Source organism: Oncorhynchus mykiss, chromosome 26, assembly GCF_013265735.2.
Source record: "Oncorhynchus mykiss isolate Arlee chromosome 26, USDA_OmykA_1.1, whole genome shotgun sequence".
Lineage (NCBI taxonomy): Eukaryota > Metazoa > Chordata > Actinopteri > Salmoniformes > Salmonidae > Oncorhynchus > Oncorhynchus mykiss.
The window spans coordinates 1,028,657-1,050,681 of record NC_048590.1 but is presented as its reverse complement, the minus strand read 5'-3'; the positions used below and the strand labels follow the sequence as shown (position 1 = coordinate 1,050,681).

At 45.7% G+C, this 22,025-nt stretch overlaps 1 protein-coding gene across 2 annotated transcripts in view; it reads right to left on the bottom strand.

The window, feature by feature from the left end:
• Positions 1-563: 563 nt before the first annotated feature.
• Positions 564-22,025, bottom strand: part of LOC118944531 (synaptic vesicle glycoprotein 2B-like) — a 106,476-nt gene continuing 85,014 nt past the window's right edge. For both annotated transcript variants that reach the window (XM_036964383.1, XM_036964384.1), the window contains exons 3-13: positions 13,804-13,984; positions 12,747-12,898; positions 11,023-11,156; positions 8,510-8,599; positions 8,059-8,172; positions 7,427-7,515; positions 7,034-7,198; positions 6,780-6,913; positions 3,824-4,027; positions 2,943-3,102; positions 564-2,655 (exon numbers count right to left, since the gene is read on the bottom strand). In XM_036964383.1, the coding sequence (XP_036820278.1) occupies positions 2,472-2,655; positions 2,943-3,102; positions 3,824-4,027; positions 6,780-6,913; positions 7,034-7,198; positions 7,427-7,515; positions 8,059-8,172; positions 8,510-8,599; positions 11,023-11,156; positions 12,747-12,898; positions 13,804-13,984 (1,607 nt within the window). In that variant the 3' untranslated portion in view covers positions 564-2,471. The remainder of the gene's footprint in view (positions 2,656-2,942; positions 3,103-3,823; positions 4,028-6,779; positions 6,914-7,033; positions 7,199-7,426; positions 7,516-8,058; positions 8,173-8,509; positions 8,600-11,022; positions 11,157-12,746; positions 12,899-13,803; positions 13,985-22,025) is intronic.

The following is a 22,025-nucleotide window of genomic DNA, read 5'->3' as shown; positions in this document are numbered from 1 at the left end:
ATGTTGGGGGGTACTGGAGGACCCGAGTTGGGATGTTGGCGGGTACTGGAGGACCAGAGTTGGGGGTACAGGAGGATCAGAGTTGGGATGTTGGGGGGTACTGGTGGACCAGAGATGGGATGTTGGGGGTACTGGAGGACCAGGGTTGGGGGTACAGGAGGACCAGAGTTGGGATGTTGGCGGGTACTGGAGGACCAGAGTTGGGATGTTGGGGGGTACTGGTGGACCAGAGATGGGATGTTGGGGGGTACTGGAGGACCAGAGTTGGGGGTACAGGAGGACCAGAGTTGGGATGTTGGGGGGTACTGGTGGACCAGAGATGGGATGTTGGGGGTACTGGAGGACCAGGGTTGGGGGTACAGGAGGACCAGAGTTGGGATGTTGGGGGGTACTGGAGGACCAGAGTTGCGATGTTGGGGGATACTGGAGGACCAGAGTTGGGGGTACAGGAGGACCAGAGTTGGGGGTACTGGAGGACCAGAGTTGGGATGTTGGGGGGTACTGGAGGACCAGAGTTGGGGGTACAGGAGGACCAGAGTTGGGGGTACAGGAGGACCAGAGTTGGGGGTACTGGAGGACCAGGTTTGGGCTGTTGGGGGTACTGGAGGAGCAGAGTTGGGAAACACTGCTGTAAATGATACTTAGTGACTTTAAAAATAGAGTAAAATATAAAAGTGTCTAAACTCACATTTTCACATAATTTTAGAAAAAAACAAATCTTACATTGTCATGGCAACAGACAACCAAGACAGGATTTAATAGAATCAGTATCTAGAATACAGCTCTTCTGGACAAGGAGAGCCTGAACACAGACTAGACAGGATTTAATAGAATCAGTATCATTCTACTGGAAAAGATGAGACTGAACACAGACTAGACAGGATTTAATAGAATCAGTATCTAGAACACAGCTCTTCTGGACAAGGAGAGACTGAACACAGACTAGACAGGATTTAATAGAATCACTATCAGTCTACTGGAAAAGGAGAGACTGAACACAGACTAGACAGGATTTAATAGAATCAGTATCTAGAACACAGCTCTTCTGGAAAAGGAGAGACTGAACACAGACAAGACATGATTTAATAGAATCAGTATCTAGAACACAGCTCTTCTGGACAAGGAGAGACTGAACACAGACTAGACAGGGTTTAATAGAATCAGTATCTAGAACACAGCTCTCCTGGAAAAGGAGAGACTGAACACAGACTAGACAGGATTTAATAGAATCAGTATCTAGAACACAGCTCTTCTGGAAAAGGAGAGACTGAACACAGACTAGACAGGATTTAATAGAATCAGTATCAGTCTACTGGAAAAGGAGAGACTGAACACAGACAAGACAGGATTTAATAGAATCAGTATCTAGAACACAGCTCTTCTGGACAAGGAGAGACTGAACACAGACTAGACAGGATTTAATAGAATCAGTATCTAGAACACAGCTCTTCTGGACAAGGAGAGACTGAACACAAGACTAGACAGGATTTAATAGAATCAGTATCTAGAACACAGCTCTTCTGGAAAAGGAGAGACTGAACACAAATAATACAACAAACATATTGGTACGTCAACAGAAGCATCCACTGTACAGCAGAAGAGGTTGTCGTCCTGGTTAATAGATACAACAGGAGCTGAAGACCAGATGCTGAGCGATACACAGGGATGAATATATATAAATGGAGTCCTTGGAAAGAAGGGGGGTGTGGAATAGAATGGAGGGGTTTCTGAACCACATTCAGTGGTTCAGCTGGAAAGTTAAGGGCAAAGAGGAAAGGGGACAATTCAAGCACCTGACTACCCGAGATGAAAGTTCACACAATGGAATGGAACAAGGACAATGAAAAATTGGTTCTGAATTGTACAATAGCGTTACGTTGAAACCTTAGCCGCCATTGAATTCCAACCCAAATGTCAACCTAATACCTTTCCTGAACAGTTAGTTTTAAATCAAAGCACAACATGGTAAAACTGTCTGTCATCTTCCAAGTAAATATATTTCTCATCTTCCAAGTAAATATATTTCTCCTATTCTTTAATTTTAATTTAAAATAATTTGAAACACATTTTAAAACATACCAAATACAGAGTGACATGTCCTGCTCTACCTGGGTGGTGTACAGAAGGGGGGTGGACAGAAGAAAAACACAATATCAAACAATGTAAAATGGTGACATGTCTTGATGAGGGTACCGTTCGTTCTATACATCACCATGGGAACAGAAAGCCCATCCCCTATTCTGTCACACACAACTCACTTCACATGTGGAAGTCTCTCTCCCAACTGGACCAACCTATATGTACAGACATCTTTATTTGGCCGTGACGTTGTAAAGGTTTGCAAAATTCCACTAACTTTCCCCAAATTCCCACGCAGGAAGTCTGGGAATCTTCCCACCAAGATGTTTTGAGAACCTGTGGAAAGTCGCAGAAATTTTACAACCCCTGATGCTGTAGATGTTTAGATGTTTTCACTCCAGGATCTTCTCCCGTGTATCGGGCAGTTTGGTGGCCAGCAGACCTCCACAGGCCAGCGCTGCGAACGCCAGGAAAATGGGGATGATCTTTGTGATGCCGATGAACTTGGCAAAGATGACGCTGCCAATAATGGCTGCCAGCTTACAGGTACCGTTCAGCACTCCGAACGCTGTGCATCTGAGGAAGAGAGACGTACAGACATCAGTGGGTTTAGGGCAGGTGCTTAAAGGACAGTTTACAACAGTGGTTCTCAACCGGCGGGTCGGGAGGTTTTGAATGGATCACAGGTGTCTGAGTAAAAACTACCTGGTTCAATTTGAAACAACCTGCTTCAGTTTGGGTCCCGAACCAGCTGAAAACCTTTGGTTTATAGTATTTATCCAATGACCAGCTACATCCCTCATCATGAACAACACAGACGTCTGATACCAGGACATGGACATGGGGATTGGGGTTCTCTGTACCTTTTAGCAGAAGGGTAGATTTCTACTGTGATGACCTCCAGTCCGTTCCAGGCCGCGACGCTGGTAGCGTAGAAAAGGCACTGAAATAATATAACTGCCCCCTGACTGAAGCTGAGGAGCAGGAGGAACGTACAAACTGCTGATATCAGCATAGAACCACCTGGTGGAGAGAGAGAGAGAGACAGGGAGACAGAGAGAGAGAGACAGAGACAGAGACAGAGAGAGACAGACAGAGACAGAGACAGAGACAGAGACAGACAAACAGACAGACAGACATCAAATTTGAATTTGAAATTTGAATTTGACAGAGTGAAAGAGACAGACAGAGAGAGAGGGGGGGGCAGAGAGGGAGAGAGAGGGAGACAGAGACAGAGAGAGGGGGGGGCAGAGAGTGAGAGAGAGAGAGAGAGAGAGAGAGAGGGGGGAGGGGGCAGAGAGGGAGAGAGAGGGAGACAAAGTGAAAGAGACAGACAGAGAGAGAGAGAGGGGGGCAGAGAGGGAGAGAGAAGGAGACAGAGACAGAGAGAGAGAGGGGGGGCAGAGAGGGAGAGAGAGGGAGACAGCGTGAAAGAGACAGACAGAGAGAGAGAGGGGGGGGCAGAGAGGGAGAGAGAGGGAGAAAGAGACAGAGAGAGGGGGGGGGGGCAGAGAGGGAGAGAGAGGGAGACAGAGTGAAAGAGACAGACAGAGAGAGAGAGGGGGGGTAGAGAGGGAGAGAGAGGGAGACAGAGAGAGGGGGGCAGAGAGGGAGAGAGAGAGAGACAGAGTGAAAAAGACAGAGAGAGAAAGAGAGAATGATTTCAGAGTTGCTGCCATAGTTTCAGGTTGTTTTGTACCATTGATTATTTTCCCACTGAGCCACGTGTCTTCACTTCCCTCACCTATAATTTTGATCCTTCCTATCTTGTCCATGAAGAGGGCTGACAGGATGTTGCCTGGCAGTGTGGCTAGACTCCCCAGGAAGCTGACCATGTAGATGACGATGTCGTTCTCCTCCTGGAAGTTCAGATGGCAGCCTTTCTTCGGATGGAGAAACGTGGCATTTTCCATCCGACAGTCTATAAACTTAGAGTCTTCCCAAAGGTCTGCCAGTCAAGGAGATAAAGGACAGTCCCAAATTAGATCATAAGGGGTCTGTGCTCTGTTCAACGTCACGTTTACAGTGCATTCAGAAAGCATTCAGAACCCTTCACTTTTCCTACTTTCTGTTACATTACAGTATTACTCTAAAATGTTTTTTTTTTTTTTCACTCATACACCATAATTACAAAGCAAAAACAGGTTTTTAGACATTTTTGCAAATGTCTTAATATTTAAACATGGAAATATCACATTTACATAGGTATTCAGACCCTTTACTCAGTACTTTGTTGAAGCACTTTGGCAGCGATTACAGCACTGAGTCTTCTCGGGTGTGACGCTACAAGCTTGGCACACCTGTATTTGGGTATTTTCTTCACTGCAGATCCTCTCAAGTTCTGTCAGGTTGGATGGGGAGCGTCGCTGCTCAGCTATTTTCAGGTCTCTCCAGAGATGTTCGATTGGATTCAAGTCCGGGCTCTGGCTCGGCCACTCAAGGACATTCAGAGATTTGTCCAGAAGCCACCCTTGTATTGTCTTGGCTGTGTGCTTATGGTCGTTGTCCTGTTGGAAGGTGAACCTTCGCCCCAGTCTGAGGTCCTGAGCGTTCTGGAGCAGGTTTTCATCAAGGGTCTCTCTGTACTCAGTTCATCTTTCCCTCAAACCTAACTAGTCTCCCAGTCCCTGCCACTGAAAAATGGCAGGATGGTGCCAGGTTTCCTCCAGACTTGATGCTTGGCATTCAAGCGAAAGAGTTCAATCTTGGTTTCATCAGACACGGGAATCTTGTTTCTCATCGTCTGAAAGTCCTTAGATGCCTTTTGGCAAACTCCAAGTGGGCTGTCATGTGCCTTTTACTGAGGAGTGGTTTCCATCTGTCCAGTCCACCATAAAGGCCTGATTGCTAGAGTGCTGCAGGGATGGTTGTCCTTTTGGAAGGTTCTCCAATCTCCACAGAGGAACTCTGGAGCTCTGTCATAGTGAACATGGGCGTCTTAGTCACCTCCCTAACCAAGTCCCTTCCCCCCCAATTGCTCAGTTTGGCTTGGCGGCCAGCTCTAGGAAGAGTCTTGGTGATTCCAAACTTCTTCCATTTAAGAATGATGGAGGCCACTGTGTTCTTCGGGACAGAAATGTTTTGGCACCCTTCCCAAGATCTGTGCCAAGACACAATCCTGTGTTGGAGCTCTACGGACAATTCCTTCAACCTCATGGCTTGGTTTTTGCTCTGACATGCACTGTCAACTGTGGGACCTTATATAGACAGGTGTGTGCCTTTCCAAATGATGTTCAATCAATTGAATTTATCACAGTCAAGTTGTAGAAACATCTCAAGGATGATCAATGGAAACAGGATACACCTGAGCTCAATTTTGAGTCTTAAAGCAAAGAATCTCAATGCTTATGTAAATAACCTCTTGGCGTACCGATCCCTTTAGCGGGATCATTTTCGTCAACATCCGCTGAATTGCAGAGCGCCAAATTCAAATGAAATTACTAAAAATATTTAATTTTCATGAAATCACACCAAAATATACCAAAACACAGTTTAGCTTGTTGTTAATCCACCTGGCATGTCAGATTTCAAAAAAGCTTTACAGCAAAAGCAAACCAAGCGTTAGGACACCTCTCTCAGCAGACAAAACATTACAAACAGCTAGCAGCAAAGTAGATTGGTCACGAAACTCAGAAAAGCAATAACATGAATCGCTTACCTTTGATGATCTTCGGATGTTTGCACTCACGAGACTCCCAGTTATACACTAAATGTTTGTTTTGTTCGATAAAGATTATTTTTATATCCAAAAACCTCCATTTGGTTGGCGCGTTTTGTTGAGTAATCGTGTTGATCACGACGGGCAGACAAAAATTCCAAATAGTATTAGTAAAGTTCGTAGAAACATGTCAAACGTTTTTTATAATCAATCCTCAGGTTGTTTTTACAATAAATAATCGATAATATTTCAACCGGACGGTAGCTTTTTCAATAGGAGAGAGAGAAAAGGTCTGCTCCAAGCTGCTCGCACATGCAAAACTCTGGGGACACAGCTATCCACTGACGCGATGTGATCATTCTCGCTCATTTTTCAGAATAAAAGCCTGAAACTATGTCTAAATACTGTTCACACCTTGTGGAAGCTGTAGGGAAAGGAATATGGTTGATATCCCTTTAAAGGGAGGGTAGGCATGCAATGGAACAGAGGTTTCATTGCACTTCCTGGTTGGATTTTCCTCTGGTTTTCACCTGCAATATCAGTTCTGTTATACTCACAGACAGTATTTTGACAGTTTTGGAAACTTTAGATTGTTTTCTATCCTAATCTGCATATTATATGCATATTCTAGCTTCTGGGCCTGAGAAATAGGCAGTTTCATTTGGGCACGTTTTTTATCCAAACATCAAAATACTGTCTCAAGAAGATAAGGTATTTATTTTTTATAAATTAGCAAACATAAAAAAAAATTATATGTTTCCGCTTTGTCATTGTGAGGATTTATGTGTAGATTGATAAGGATTTTTTTTATTTTGAATCCATTTTAGAATAGGGCTGTAACGTAAAAAATTTGGAAAAATTTGAGGAGTCTGAATACTTTCCAAATGCACTGCACATCACATACATAATACACCTCACATATCAATGGTTAAGGTGAACAGCAAGGGAGACATTGTACAACCTTGTCTGGTCTCTCTATGGAGCTTGAATCAGGGACAAATGGATTGATTTGTGAGAATCCATGCACAGATATAACACCTACCTGTGTTATAGAAGACCGTGTTCTTGATGGTGCAGTTCTCAAAGTATGTGTTGGTCGACCTGACGTCCTCAAAGTAACAGTTCTCAAACAGGGAATCTTCAAACTTCACAGACTTGATCTCTATATCCATGAACCTAGATAAGAGATAGCACAAGGTTTTTTTTTAGAGAGAGAACAGCCCTGCTTCAGGGAAGACATCTGACAACATTGTAACGTGCTAGTTGTCCAGTCAAAATATCCCATCTGTGACATACTTGTCATGGACATATTCTCCCTCTTTGTGGATCTGGTTGACCAGGGAGAAGTTGAAGTGGAATCTCTCCACTCGTTCTCGATGGAAGAGTTTCACCTTGGACTCGTACTCCTCATACTGCATGTACTTGATCATGTCAGGGAACCACACCGACAGTCCGTGGTAGCTGAGACACAGAAGTAACAGTACCCCGTCATGATTGACACGTCCAATAGTGACTTGGCAGTGCTCTCGACAGGTAGCAAGCTATCACGTGTTAGATATGCAGACGTTCCCCATCTGGAGAGCTTTGACTGGATTGGATATCTCCTGTGTTGGTTGAGGAGCACCTGATGGGATAACAGGGGGGTCTGTTGAATATACTCACACCAAAAGGTTACTACTGTTTGTTTACCTGAAGGCCATGGTGAACCAGACGATAGCCAGGAACAGACCCTGCAGTCTGAGGTCTGGTGCTGCCAGGGACATCACGTTCTGCATCACCTGGAGACATAGAGTCAACAACACAAACAAGTCATCCTCCTGGTTCAGACACACTCTTATGAGCAGTGCTATTGACAATGTTCAAAAACTCTAACATTTTAAATCAAGAATATGTGTTGTAGAAATCTAAATCCAACACCGATCATCCTCCTAGGGTTTAGGATCTCTTGGTATAATGGCTGAGGTGTTGTGTTGACAGTCGCTGGACGCTGATTGAATTCCGGTTGGGGCTCCCCCCTGAAATGGCTACTATATGTTACCTGTTTGAGGAGGTTGGTGCCTGACAGTCCAACTGTTACCTGTTTGAGGAGGTTGGTGTGTCTGACAGTCCAGCTGTTACCTGTTTGAGGAGGTTGGTGTGTCTGACAGTCCAGCTGTTACCTGTTTGAGGAGGTTGGTGTCTGACAGTCCAGCTGTTACCTGTTTAAGGAGGTTGGTGTGTCTGACAATCCAGCTGTTACCTGTTTGAGGAGGTTGGTGTGTCTGACAATCCAGCTGTTACCTGTTTGAGGAGGTTGGTGTGTCTGACAATCCAGCTGTTACCTGTTTGAGGAGGTTGGTGTGTCTGACAGTCCAGCGCTGGAAGGATGTTCCAGTGTCACTCTGGATCTCAATGAACTCATCCTCCTGCGTCTTAGGAGTCGTGATGTTGGACACCTGACAGGAGGGACAGGAGAGATTATATCACATTATATTGTTGGAGAAAAAATAGTGATTATATAACATTAGATTGAACTAGGAGTATGGTTCTCTTGACTGTACTAGAGGAGAGTTGGTTTGACCGGTGGTGTACTCACAGTGAATACCCTCTCAGGGTGACTGTACTAGAGGAGAGTTGAACACCCTCTCTAGTTGACTGTACTAGAGGAGAGTTGGTTTGACCGGAGAGTTGGTTTGACCGGTGGTGTGCTCACAGTGAATACCCTCTCAGGGTGACTGTACTAGGGGAGAGTTGGTTTGACCGGAGAGTTGGTTTGACCGGTGGTGTACTCACAGTGAATACCCTCTCAGGTTCTCCCTTGGCCTTCCAGTTGGTATCATGGACCTGTCTCAGAATCATCCAGGCCTCGTCATGTCTCCCATTCTGAGAAGAGACAGACAGAAACATCTGTCAGTCTATCACATGTAGCTACTGGAATATTCAATGCCATAGAAGGTGGAATATATAGGTACAATCTTAGAAGAAAGGTGCTATCTAGAACCTAAAAGGGTTCTTCAGCTGTCCCCATATGATAACCCTTTTGGTTCAAGGTAGAACCCTTTTTGGTTCCAGATAGAACTCTTTTGGGTTCCATGTAGGGGTTCCATGTCCCATGAACCCTTTGGAGAACCCTTTTTGCTTCCGGATGGAACCCTTTTGGTTCTACATGTTTGTATGCTGTTCTTTGTATGACATTTTAATATTTGATTATTAACCAATGATATTAGGCCACTCTTGGCCATGATTACAGACACCTGTGTCTTTTGACACTATATAAACGAGTCATCCCGCAGTGTTTGTGATTATACCCTGATGAAGACAGCTTGGCTGTCGAAACGTTGGTAATTAAATTATTGCATCTGAGCTCCTAGAGTGTGCAGCTCTCTTTTATTCTTATTTTCTAGTTTTCTACTCCGCTAGCCAGCACCTCGTCTTAATAGGTGTGCGTTTCTTTTTCTTCTAGACCCAAAAGAGTTCTACCTGGAATCAAAAAGGGTTCTACCTGGAACCAAAGGTGGTTAACCTATTGGGAAAGCCGAAGAACGTTTTTGTTCCCCTTTTTTCTAAGAGTGTACAATAACATGTAAGGGACTGGGGGAGATGTTCAACCTTTACAACTCTGTGTGAAGCAACACAGCAGTGAGATTTAGTTCCTGTTTTATTTTGGAGAGGCTGAATGCTATGTGGCTGCTGAGTCATCATAATATCAGAATGCTCTGTGGCTGCTGAGTCATCATAATATCAGAATGCTCTGTGGGTGCTGAGTCATCATAATATCAGAATGCTCTGTGGCTGCAGAGTCATCATAATATCAGAATGCTCAGTGGCTGCAGAGTCATCATAATATCAGAATGCTCTGTGGCTGCTGAGTCATCATAATATCAGAATGCTCTGTGGCTGCTGAGTCATCATAATATCAGAATGCTCTGTGGCTGCTGAGTCATCATAATATCAGAATGCTCTGTGGCTGCTGAGTCATCATAATATCAGAATGCTCTTTGGCTGCTGAGTCATCATAATATCAGAATGCTCTGTGGCTGCTGAGTCATCATAATATCAGAATGCTCTGTGGCTGCTGAGTCATCATAATATCAGAATGCTCTGTGGCTGCTGAGTCATCATAATATCAGAATGCTCTTTGGCTGCTGAGTCATCATAATATCAGAATGCTCTGTGGCTGCTGAGTCATCATAATATCAGAATGCTCTTTGGCTGCTGAGTCATCATAATATCAGAATGCTCTGTGGCTGCTGAGTCATCATAATATCAGAATGCTCTGTGGCTGCAGAGTCATCATAATATCAGAATGCTGAGTCATCATAATATCAGAATGCTGAGTCATCATAATATCAGAATGCTCTGTGGCTGCTGAGTCATCATAATATCAGAATGCTCTGTGGCTGCTGAGTCATCATAATATCAGAATGCTCTGTGGCTGCTGAGTCATCATAATATCAGAATGCTCTGTGGCTGCTGAGTCATCATAATATCAGAATGCTCTGTGGCTGCTGAGTCATCATAATATCAGAATGCTGTGTGGCTGCAGAGTCATCATAATATCAGAATGCTCTGTGGCTGCTGAGTCATTATAATATCAGAATGCTCTGTGGCTGCTGAGTCATCATAATATCAGACTGCTGAGTCAACATAATATCAGAATGCTGAGTCATCATAATATCAGAATGCTCTGTGGCTGCTGAGTCATCATAATATCAGAATGCTATGTGGCTGCTGAGTCATCATAATATCAGAATGCTCTGTGGCTGCTGAGTCATCATAATATCAGAATGCTCTGTGGCTGCTGAGTCATCATAATATCAGAATGCTCTGTGGCTGCTGAGTCATCATAATATCAGAATGCTCTGTGGCTGCTGAGTCATCATAATATCAGAATGCTCTGTGGCTGCTGAGTCATCATAATATCAGAATGCTATGTGGCTGCTGAGTCATAATATCAGAATGCTATGCAGTTGCTGAGTCATCATAATATCAACAATCTCATCCTGATTCTTCCATCTGGCTGCCATTTGGTTCATTCATCCCCCTCCTCTCCCCTTTAACTATTCCCCAGGTTGTTGCTGTAAATGAGAATGTTCTCAGTCAACTGACCTGGTAAAATAACGCTAAAGAATATGCTGCATACTGTACACACACACACACACACACACACACACACACACACACACACACACACACACCACACACACACACCACACACGCACACACACACACACACACACACACATACACACACACACGCACACACGCGCATGCGCACACACACACGCACACACACAGTCTGTTACCTCCAGGAAGAAGCGTGGACTCTCTGGCATGAAGACCAGTCCAACGAGGGCAATGATGGCTGGAAACATACACACCAGAATGAATACTCTCCAGGTGTGGATCTGATACTGTGTCCCCAGGCTGATGCCCCAGCCTGCAACAACATCAACAACAATAACAACAACAACATACATCAACATACATCCACAACAACAACATCAACAACATCATCATCAATAATAACAACAACATACATCAACAACATGAACAACAACATCAACAACAATAACAACAACAACAAACATCAACATACATCAATAACAACAACATCAACAACAACAACATCAATAACAACAACAACATACACTACCGTCCAAAAGTTTGGGGCCACATAGAAATGTCCTTGTTTTTGAAAGAAAAGCACATTTTTGGTCTATTAAAATAACATTAAATTGATCAGAAATACAGTGTAGACATTGTCAATGTTGTAAATGTCTATTGTAGCTGGAAACGGCTGATTTTAAATGGAATATCTACATAGACGTACAGAGGCTCATTATCAGCAACCATCACTCCTGTGTTCCAATGGCACGTTGTGTTAGCTAATACAAGTTTATCATTTTAAAAGGCTAATTGATCATTCGAAAACCCTTTTACAATTATGTTAGCACAGCTGAAAACTGTTGTCCTGATTAAAGAAGCAATAAAACTGGCCTTCTTTAGACTAGTTGAGTATCTGGAGCATCAGCATTTCAGGGTTCGATTACAGGCTCAACATGGCCAGAAACAAATATCTTTCTTCTGAAACTCGTCAATCTATTCTTGTTTTGAGAAATGATGACTCTTCCATGCGAGACATTGCCTCTGTACGCCTATGTAGATATTCCATAAAAGAATCAGCCGTTTCCAGCTACAATAGTCATTTACAACATTAACAATGTCTACACTGTATTTCTGATCAATTTGATGTTATTTTAATATGCAAAGAATTGGCTTTTCTCTCAAAAACAAGGACATTTCTAAGTGACCACAAACTTTTGAACGGTGGTGTACATCAACAACAATAACAACATCATACATCAACAACAATAACAACATCATACATCAACAACAATAATAATGATTATAACATCATCATCCTCATCAGCATCATCACCATCAACATCCTCATCATCACCACCATCATCATCACCATCATCATCATCCTCATCATCACCATCACCACCATCACCACCATCATCATCATCATCACCATAATCACCATCATCACCATCATCATCATCATCACCATAATCACCATCATCACTATCATCATCATCATCATCACCATCATCACCATCACCATCATCCTCATCATCATCATCATCACCACCATCATCATCACCATCACCATCATGACCATCATCATCCTCATCATCATCATCACCATCATCACCATCATCATCAGCATCATCATCCTCATCAGCATCATCACCATCATCATCCTCATCATCACCATCACCACCATCATCACCATCATCATCATCACCATCACCACCATCATCATCATCATCACCACCATCACCATCATCACCATCACCAGCAACAACAGCACAGTCAGGTCCATTACCTGCTGGGTGACGTTACAGCTGAGCTCAAAGAGTGCATGGGCTCCATCAGGGCCTGATCAGGTCAAGCCCAAACCACTCAATTAATCTACTATGAAATTCATAAAGTATTATAAAACAGCAACATGGCTTGGTACCGTAGTGAGGGATGATTCCCCAGGCGGTAAAGGAGGCGTAGAGCCCACCGAACATCCAGAACATACACAGCCAGCTAAGGTGCTCCCCTCTCTTATCCATCTGGAGGAACTCTGCGAAGTAGGTGTACACGATGGGGACAGTCCCTCCGATCCTGGTGGAACAATACAACAGAGATTAGAGAAATGTAAACTCTGAATATATTCTTTAACATGAGCAGGATTGTTGAAACAGTGAAATGGGGTGTTATTCCTCTTGAGGGGGTCTGTTCTGTGGACTTTGTTGAAATCACGCTCTGACCACACAAAACCCCCAGACACCTGGACCTATTCTCCCTTTGGCTCCGGTAAAGGGTTCTGTTATGATGTGTCCAAATGTCACCTTATTCCCTTTGTAGAGCACAACTTCTGACCAGAGCCCATAGGAAGTGAACTTCATAGGGAATAAGCAGCCATTTGGGACTGGACCATGACGTTATGATCTTGGGGCCTTGGCTGTGCTCAGGGAGTCCTCCAGACAGAGCTGGGTTCAGGAGGCGTCCTCCAGACAGAGCTGGGTTCAGGGAGTCCTCCAGACAGAGATGGGTTCAGAAAGTCCTCCAGACAGAAATGGGTTCAGGGAGTCCTCCAGACAGAGCTGGGTTCAGGGAGTCCTCCAGGCAGAGCTGGGCTCAGGGGGAGTCCTCCAGACAGAGCTGGGATCAGGGATTCCTCCAGACAGAGCTAGCTTGCAGTAATCATTTCTCTTCATCTCCCTCTCCATCCCTCTCTCAACATCCATCTCTCTTCATCTCCCTCTCCATCCTCTCTCAACATCCATCTCTCTTCATCTCCCTCTCCATCCCTCTCTCTACATCCATCTCTCTTCATCTATCTCTCTTCATCTCCCTCTCCATCCCTGTCTCTACATCCCTCTCGCCATCTCTCTACATCCATCTCTCTACATCTCTCTCTCTACATCCCTGTCTCCATCTCTCTCTCTACATCCATCTCTCTACATCCCTCTCGCCATCTCTCTCTTCATCTCTCTCTCCATCTCAGCAACAGAGTCTCATCTCACCCGAAGCCGGAGCAGAACCTGAAGAAGAGGAAGAATCCATATCCCTGAGCGAAGCAGGACAGGAAGCTGAAGACACAGTCGATGGCCAGACAGTAGATCAGACATTTCCTACGGCCCATCTTATCCGCCAGGCTGCCCCACACGAAAGCCCCCACCATCATCGACACGTACACCAACAGACCTGTTAAGAGAGAGAGAGAAACACAGCTCTGTCAATAGAGGCAGAGACTCTGGAGGACTGATCATTTGGTACAAATCCCAACAACAAAATCTAATCGATCCCCTCAAAATTGGTAATTATCACATTTAGTTAAAACTGAAAATAGAACTTGTACTGACAGAAACATGTGTTACAGTATATCCCCCCCTCAGAATCCTCATATAACTCAAAGAAGATATTCCCCACCCTTGAGGAAGAGACCTGCCATTTGCAGGCCCATGGAAATGTCCTCATCTGTGGGGACACAAATTCGCTCACAGGAACACTACCTGATCTAACGAGCACACGAGGGGACAGCTTTATTACAGGCCGTACTGTTTCTAACTGTCTTCATCTCCCCCATAGAAACAACAGTGACAGCACCGTCAACAAAAGCAGAAGGGATCTTTTGCAGCTCTGTAGAAGCCTGGGTCTGTACTTTGTCAATGGTAGGTTACGGGGGGGGGGGGGGCTCTTTGGGGAGATTCACCGACTGCTCACCTCTTGGCCACAGTACAGTCGACTATATGATCACAGACATGGACCCCTTCTCTCTCAGCTCATTCACTGTCAAGCCACTAACACCTCTGTCTGATCACAGACACGTTATGTTGTTCCTCAAAAGAACAGACATGGAAACAACCACACACTCACAGCCCACATTCACAGCCCAGTAAGCAACATCAGACATTCATACAGATGGGCCCAAAACAGCACAGAAGAATGGCAGACAGCAACCAGTAACCAAAATATCCAGACACTCTTAAATAACTTCCTGGATAGCACATTCACTCACAGTAAAGAAGGCATCGATCTGGCCGTAAAAAAAAACAAACATCAACTATATATTCAGGCAAACGGCCCTCATTGCTGTGAGACTTTAAAACTCTATAAACGTACACTCAGAATCAAAAAAGCACAGCACAACAGCTGACATTATTTTTTATTTATCTAGGCAAGTCAGTTAAGAACAAATTCGTATTTACAGTGACAGCCTAGGAACAGTGGGTTAACTGCCTTGACAGATTGTTACCTTGTCAGCTCAGGGATTAGATCTAGCAACTCTTTGGTTACTGGTCCAACGCTCCAACCACGAGACTACCTGCCGCCCCTACACTCCAACCACTAGACTACCTGCCGCCCCCTACACTCCAACCACTAGACTACCTGCCGCCCCCTACACTCTAACCACTAGGCTACCTGCCGCCCCTACACTCTAACCACTAGACTACCTGCCACCCCTACACTCTAACCACTAGACTACCTGCCGCCCCTACACTCTAACCACTAGACTACCTGCCGCCCCTACGCTCCAACCACTAGACTACCTGCCGCCCCTACACTCTAACCACTAGACTACCTGCCGCCCCTACGCTCCAACCACTAGACTACCTGCCGCCCCTACACTCTAACCACTAGACTACCTGCCACCCCTACATTCCAACCACTAGACTACCTGCCGCCCCTACACTCTAACCACTAGGCTACCTGCCGCCCCTACACTCCAACCACTAGGCTACCTACCGCCCCTACACTCTAACCACTAGACTACCTGCCACCCTACACTCTAACCACTAGACTACCTGCCACCCCTACACTCTAACCACTAGACTACCTGCCGCCCCTACACTCTAACCACTAGACTACCTGCCGCCCCTACACTCTAACCACTAGGCTACCTGCCACCCCTACACTCTAACCACTAGGCTACCTGCCGCCCCTACACTCCAACCACTAGACTACCTACCGCCCCTACACTCTAACCACTAGGCAACTTGCCGCCCCTACACTCTAACCACTAGGCTACCTGCCGCTCCTACACTCTAACCACTAGGCTACCTGCCGTCCCTCCACTCTAACCACTAGGCTACCTACCGCCCCTACACTCTAACCACTAGACTACCTACCGCCCCTACACTCTAACCACTAGGCTACCTGCCGCCCCTACACTCTAACCATTAGGCTACCTACCGCCCCTACATCCTAACCACTAGGCTACCTGCCGCCCCTACACTCCAACCACTAGGCTACCTACCGCCCCTACACTCTAACCACTAGACTACCTGCCGCCCCTACACTCTAACCATTAGGCTACCTACCGCCCCTACATCCTAACCACTAGGCAACCTGCCGCCCCTACACTCCAACCACTAGGCTACCTACCGCCCCTCCACTCTAACCACTAGGCTACCTACCGCCCCTCCACTCTAACCACTAGGCTACCTGCCGCCCCTACACTCCAACCACTAGGCTACCTGCCGCCCCTACACTCTAACCACTAGACTACCTGCCGCCCCTACACTCTAACCACTAGACTACCTGCCGCCCCTACACTCCAACCACTAGACTACCTGCCGCCCCTACACTCTAACCACTAGACTACCTGCCGCCCCTACACTCCAACCACTAGACTACCTGCCGCCCCTACACTCTAACCACTAGACTACCTGCCGCCCCTACACTCTAACCACTAGACTACCTGCCGCCCCTACACTCTAACCACTAGGCTACCTGCCACCCCTACACTCTAACCACTAGACTACCTGCTGCCCCTACACTCTAACCACTAGGCTACCTACCGCCCCCTACACTCTAACCACTAGACTACCTGCCGCCCCCCTACACTCCAACCACTAGACTACCTGCCGCCCCTACACTCCAACCACTAGACTACCTACCGCCCCTACACTCTAACCACTAGGCTACCTACCGCCTCTACACTCTAACCACTAGGCTACCTGCCGCCCCTACACTCTAACCACTAGACTACCTGCCGCCCCTACACTCCAACCACTAGACTACCTGCCACCCCTACACTCTAACCACTAGGCTACCTACCGCCTCTACACTCTAACCACTAGACTACCTGCCGCCCCTACACTCTAACCACTAGGCTACCTGCCACCCCTACACTCTAACCACTAGACTACCTGCTGCCCCTACACTCTAACCACTAGGCTACCTACCGCCCCCTACACTCTAACCACTAGACTACCTGCCGCCCCCCTACACTCCAACCACTAGACTATCTGCCGCCCCTACACTCTAACCACTAGACTACCTGCCACCCCTACACTCTAACCACTAGACTACCTGCCGCCCCTACACTCTAACCACTAGACTATCTGCCGCCCCTACACTCTAACCACTAGACTACCTGCCTCCTCTACACTCTAACCACTAGACTACCTGCCTCCTCTACACTCTAACCACTAGACTACCTGCCCCACCTACGCTCCAACCACTAGACTACCTGCCGCCCCTACACTCTAACCACTAGGCTACCTACCGCCCCTACACTCTAACCACTAGGCTACCTGCCACCCCTACACTCTAACCACTAGGCTACCTACCGCCTCTACACTCTAACCACTAGACTACCTGCCCCACCTACGCTCCAACCACTAGACTACCTGCCGCCCCTACACTCTAACCATTAGGCTACCTACCGCACCTACACTCTAACCACTAGGCTACCTGCCGCCCCTACACTCCAACCACTAGGCTACCTACCGCCCCTACACTCTAACCACTAGGCTACTTGCCGCCCCTACACTCCAACCACTAGACTACCTGCCCCACCTACGCTCCAACCACTAGACTACCTGCCGCCCCTACACTCTAACCATTAGGCTACCTACCGCACCTACACTCTAACCACTAGGCTACCTGCCGCCCCTACACTCCAACCACTAGGCTACCTACCGCCCTACACTCTAACCACTAGGCTACCTGCCGCCCCTACACTCTAACCACTAGACTATCTGCCGCCCCTACGCTCTAACCACTAGGCTACCTGCCGCCCCTACACTCCAACCACTAGGCTACCTACCGCCCCTACACTCTAACCACTAGACTACCTGCCCCACCTACACTCTAACCACTAGACTACCTGCCGCCCCTACACTCTAACCACTAGGCTACCTGCCGCCCCTTCGCTCTAACCACTAGGCTACCTGCCGCCCCTACACTCTAACCACTAGACTACCTGCCGCCCCTACACTCTTACCACTAGACTACCTGCTGCCCCTACACTCTAACCACTAGACTACCTGCTGCCCCTACACTCCAACCACTAGGCTACCTACCGCCCCTACGCCCTAACCACTAGGCTACCTGCCGCCCCTACGCTCTAACCACTAGGCTACCTGCCGCCCCTACGCTCTAACCACTAGGCTACCTGCCGCCCCTACGCTCTAACCACTAGGCTACCTGCCGCCCCTACGCTCTAACCACTAGACTACCTGCTGCCCCAGTCCATAAACACAAACAACTACTGGCAAAATTGGAGAAACCTAAAAATAAAATCAAAACAAGAGGAATTAGCAATATAAAATCTTGACATACAGTATGTACCCATTATAAACTAATAACCCATTATAAACTAATAACCCGTTATAAACTAATAACCCATTATAAACTAATAACCCATTATAAACTAATAACCCATTATAAACTAATAACCCATTATAAACTAATAACCCATTATAAACGAATAACCCATTATAAACTAATAACCCGTTATAAACGAATACCCCATTATAAACGAATACCCCATTATAAACGAATACCCCATTATAAACGAATAACCCATTATTAAACAAATTACCCATTATAAACTAATAATGTTATGGTGAGTGAATGAGGACCCAAAAGCGAACTAACTTAAACAGAGCTTCTTTAATAACCAAACATAGGTAGGCTCAGATAGACCGGCAGATTCCGACAGGACAGGACAAGGTTACAGCAAACATGACGATAGTCTGGCTCAGGCATGAAACACAACAAACAAGAATCCGACAAGGACAGGAACAGAAACAGAGAGAGATATAGGGACCTAATCAGAGGGGAAAAGGGAACAGGTGGGAAACGGGGTGAATGGGTAGTTAGAGGAGACAAGGAACAGCTGGGAGAAAGCGGGGGAGAAAAGGTAACCTAACAACGACCAGCAGAGGGAGACAGGGTGAAGGGAAAGGACAGAGACAAGACACAACATGACAGTACATGACAAATAACCCATTATTAAACTAATTACCCATTATAAACTAATAACTCATTATAAAACGAATATCCCATTATAAACTAATAACCCATTATTAAACTAATTACCCATTATAAACTAATAACCCATTATTAAACTAATTACCCATTATAAACTAATAACCCATTATTAAACTAATTACTCATTATAAACTAATAACCCATTATAAAACTAATCACCCATTTTAAACTAATAACCCATTATAAACTAATAACCCATTATTAAACTAATTACCCATTATAAACTAATAACCCATTATTAAACTAATTACCCATTATAAACTAATAACCCATTATTAAACTAATAACCCATTTTAAACTAATAACCCATTATTAAATTAATCACCCATTTTAAACTAATAACCCATTATAAAACTAATCACCCATTATAAACTAATAACCCATTATAAAACTCTCTACAACACTGTTCAAAGTGATGCAGAACAAATTCATGACAAGTTGAACCGTGTTATAAAAGATATAAAGGCCAATCAAACTGACCATTACTGACCAATCAAACTGACCATTACTGACCAATCAAACTGACCATTACTGACCAATCAAACTGACCATTACTGACTAATCAAACTGACCATTACTGACCAATCAAACTGACCATTACTGACCAATCAAACTGACCATTACTGACCAATCAAACTGACCATTACTGACCAATCAAACTGACCATTACTGACCAATCAAACTGACCATTACTGACCAATCAAACTGACCATTACTGACCAATCAATCTGACCATTACTGACCAATCAAATTGACCATTGCTGACCAATCAAACTGACCATTACTGACCAATCAAATTTACCATTGCTGACCAATCCCCAGACCAGGAGCTCTATAATGCTGTATTTAACCTTCATTTAACTCGGCAAGTCAGTTAACAAAGAATTTTTCATTTACAGTGACGGCCTACACCGGCCAAACACGTAACCAATTGATGCGCAGCCCTATGGGACTGGTATTGAACCAGGGTCTGTAGTGCCTTAGACCACTGCACCACTCGGGAGCCCAAACTCTGAGTATAAGAAACTTCAGACCCTCAAATTTAAAATGCATGCAGACCTAATGTCATCCTAAATGAGATGCTCAAATTCACTAGTGCAAAATTGGTACAAAATATATCTCAAAATATATCTCAATTGGTACAAAATATATAGAGTACTGTACACACTACAATTACTTGTGTTTAAAAATAATCTCAACTGGACACCTTAATGAGGCAGTGAATGAACTGAGAGAGGAAGTATGCAGGGCATTCTACTTAATTTAAAAACAAATTCAAATGTGTCATTGAACAAATTGCACCTAATGGCAGCGAGGTGTGGGGTCCACTTGCAAAACAAGATTTCACCCAATAGGACAAACATCCAATTGAAACCCTGCATGCAGAGTTCTGTAAGATTCTCCTACATGTCCAGAGGAAAACTACAAACAATGCATGCAGGGCAGAATTAGGACAAGATACACTAATAATAAAAACTCAAAAAAGAGCAGTTAAGTTTGGGAAACATCTAAAATACAGTGACCCCCTCTCATATCATTACCAAGCCCTGCAATGCCAAGAGCAGAGCAAAGAAAAGAGTCCCCTCATCCAGCTGGTCCTGGGTCTGAGTTCACAAACCTGTTCTACTAACACACTGAAGCCTCAGTCCGCTCATCCTGCTGGTCCTGGGGCTGAGTTCACTAACCTGTTCTACTAACACACTGAAGCCTCAGTCCGCTCATCCTGCTGGTCCTGGGGCTGAGTTCACAAACCTGTTCTACTAACACACTGAAGCCTCAGTCCCCTCATCCAGCTGGTCCTGGGGCTGAGTTCACAAACCTGTTCTACTAACACACTGAAGCCTCAGTCCGCTCATCCAGCTGGTCCTGGGGCTGAGTTCACTAACCCGTTCTACTAACACACTGAAGCCTCAGTCCCCTCATCCAGCTGGTCCTGGGGCTGAGTTCACTAACCTGTTCTACTAACACACTGAAGCCTCAGTCCGCTCATCCAGCTGGTCCTGGGGCTGAGTTCACTAACCCGTTCTACTAACACACTGAAGCCTCAGTCCCCTCATCCAGCTGGTCCTGGGGCTGAGTTCACTAACCTGTTCTACTAACACACTGAAGCCTCAGTCCCCTCATCCAGCTGGTCCTGGGGCTGAGTTCACTAACCTGCTCTACTAACACACTGAAGCCTCAGTCCCCTCATCCAGCTGGTCCTGAGTTCACTAACCTGTTCTACTAACACACTGAAGCCTCAGTCCGCTCATCCAGCTGGTCCTGAGTTCACTAACCCGTTCTACTAACACACTTAAGCCTCAGTCCCCTCATCCAGCTGGTCCTGAGTTCACTAACCTGTTCTACTAACACACTGAAGCCTCAGTCCGCTCATCCAGCTGGTCCTGAGTTCACTAACCTGTTCTACTAACACACTAAAGCCTCAGTCCCCTCATCCAGCTGGTCCTGGGGCTGAGTTCACTAACCTGTTCTACTAACACACTGAAGCCTCAGTCCCCTCATCCAGCTGGTCCTGGGGCTGAGTTCACTAACCTGTTCTACTAACACACTGAAGCCTCAGTCCCCTCATCCAGCTGGTCCTGGGCCTGAGTTCACTAACCTGCTCTACTAACACACTGAAGCCTCAGTCCGCTCATCCAGCTGGTCCTGGGGCTGAGTTCACTAACCCGTTCTACTAACACACTGAAGCCTCAGTCCCCTCATCCAGCTGGTCCTGGGGCTGAGTTCACTAACCTGTTCTACTAACACACTGAAGCCTCAGTCCCCTCATCCAGCTGGTCCTGGGCCTGAGTTCACTAACCTGCTCTACTAACACACTGAAGCCTCAGTCCGCTCATCCAGCTGGTCCTGGGGCTGAGTTCACTAACCCGTTCTACTAACACACTGAAGCCTCAGTCCCCTCATCCAGCTGGTCCTGGGGCTGAGTTCACTAACCTGTTCTACTAACACACTGAAGCCTCAG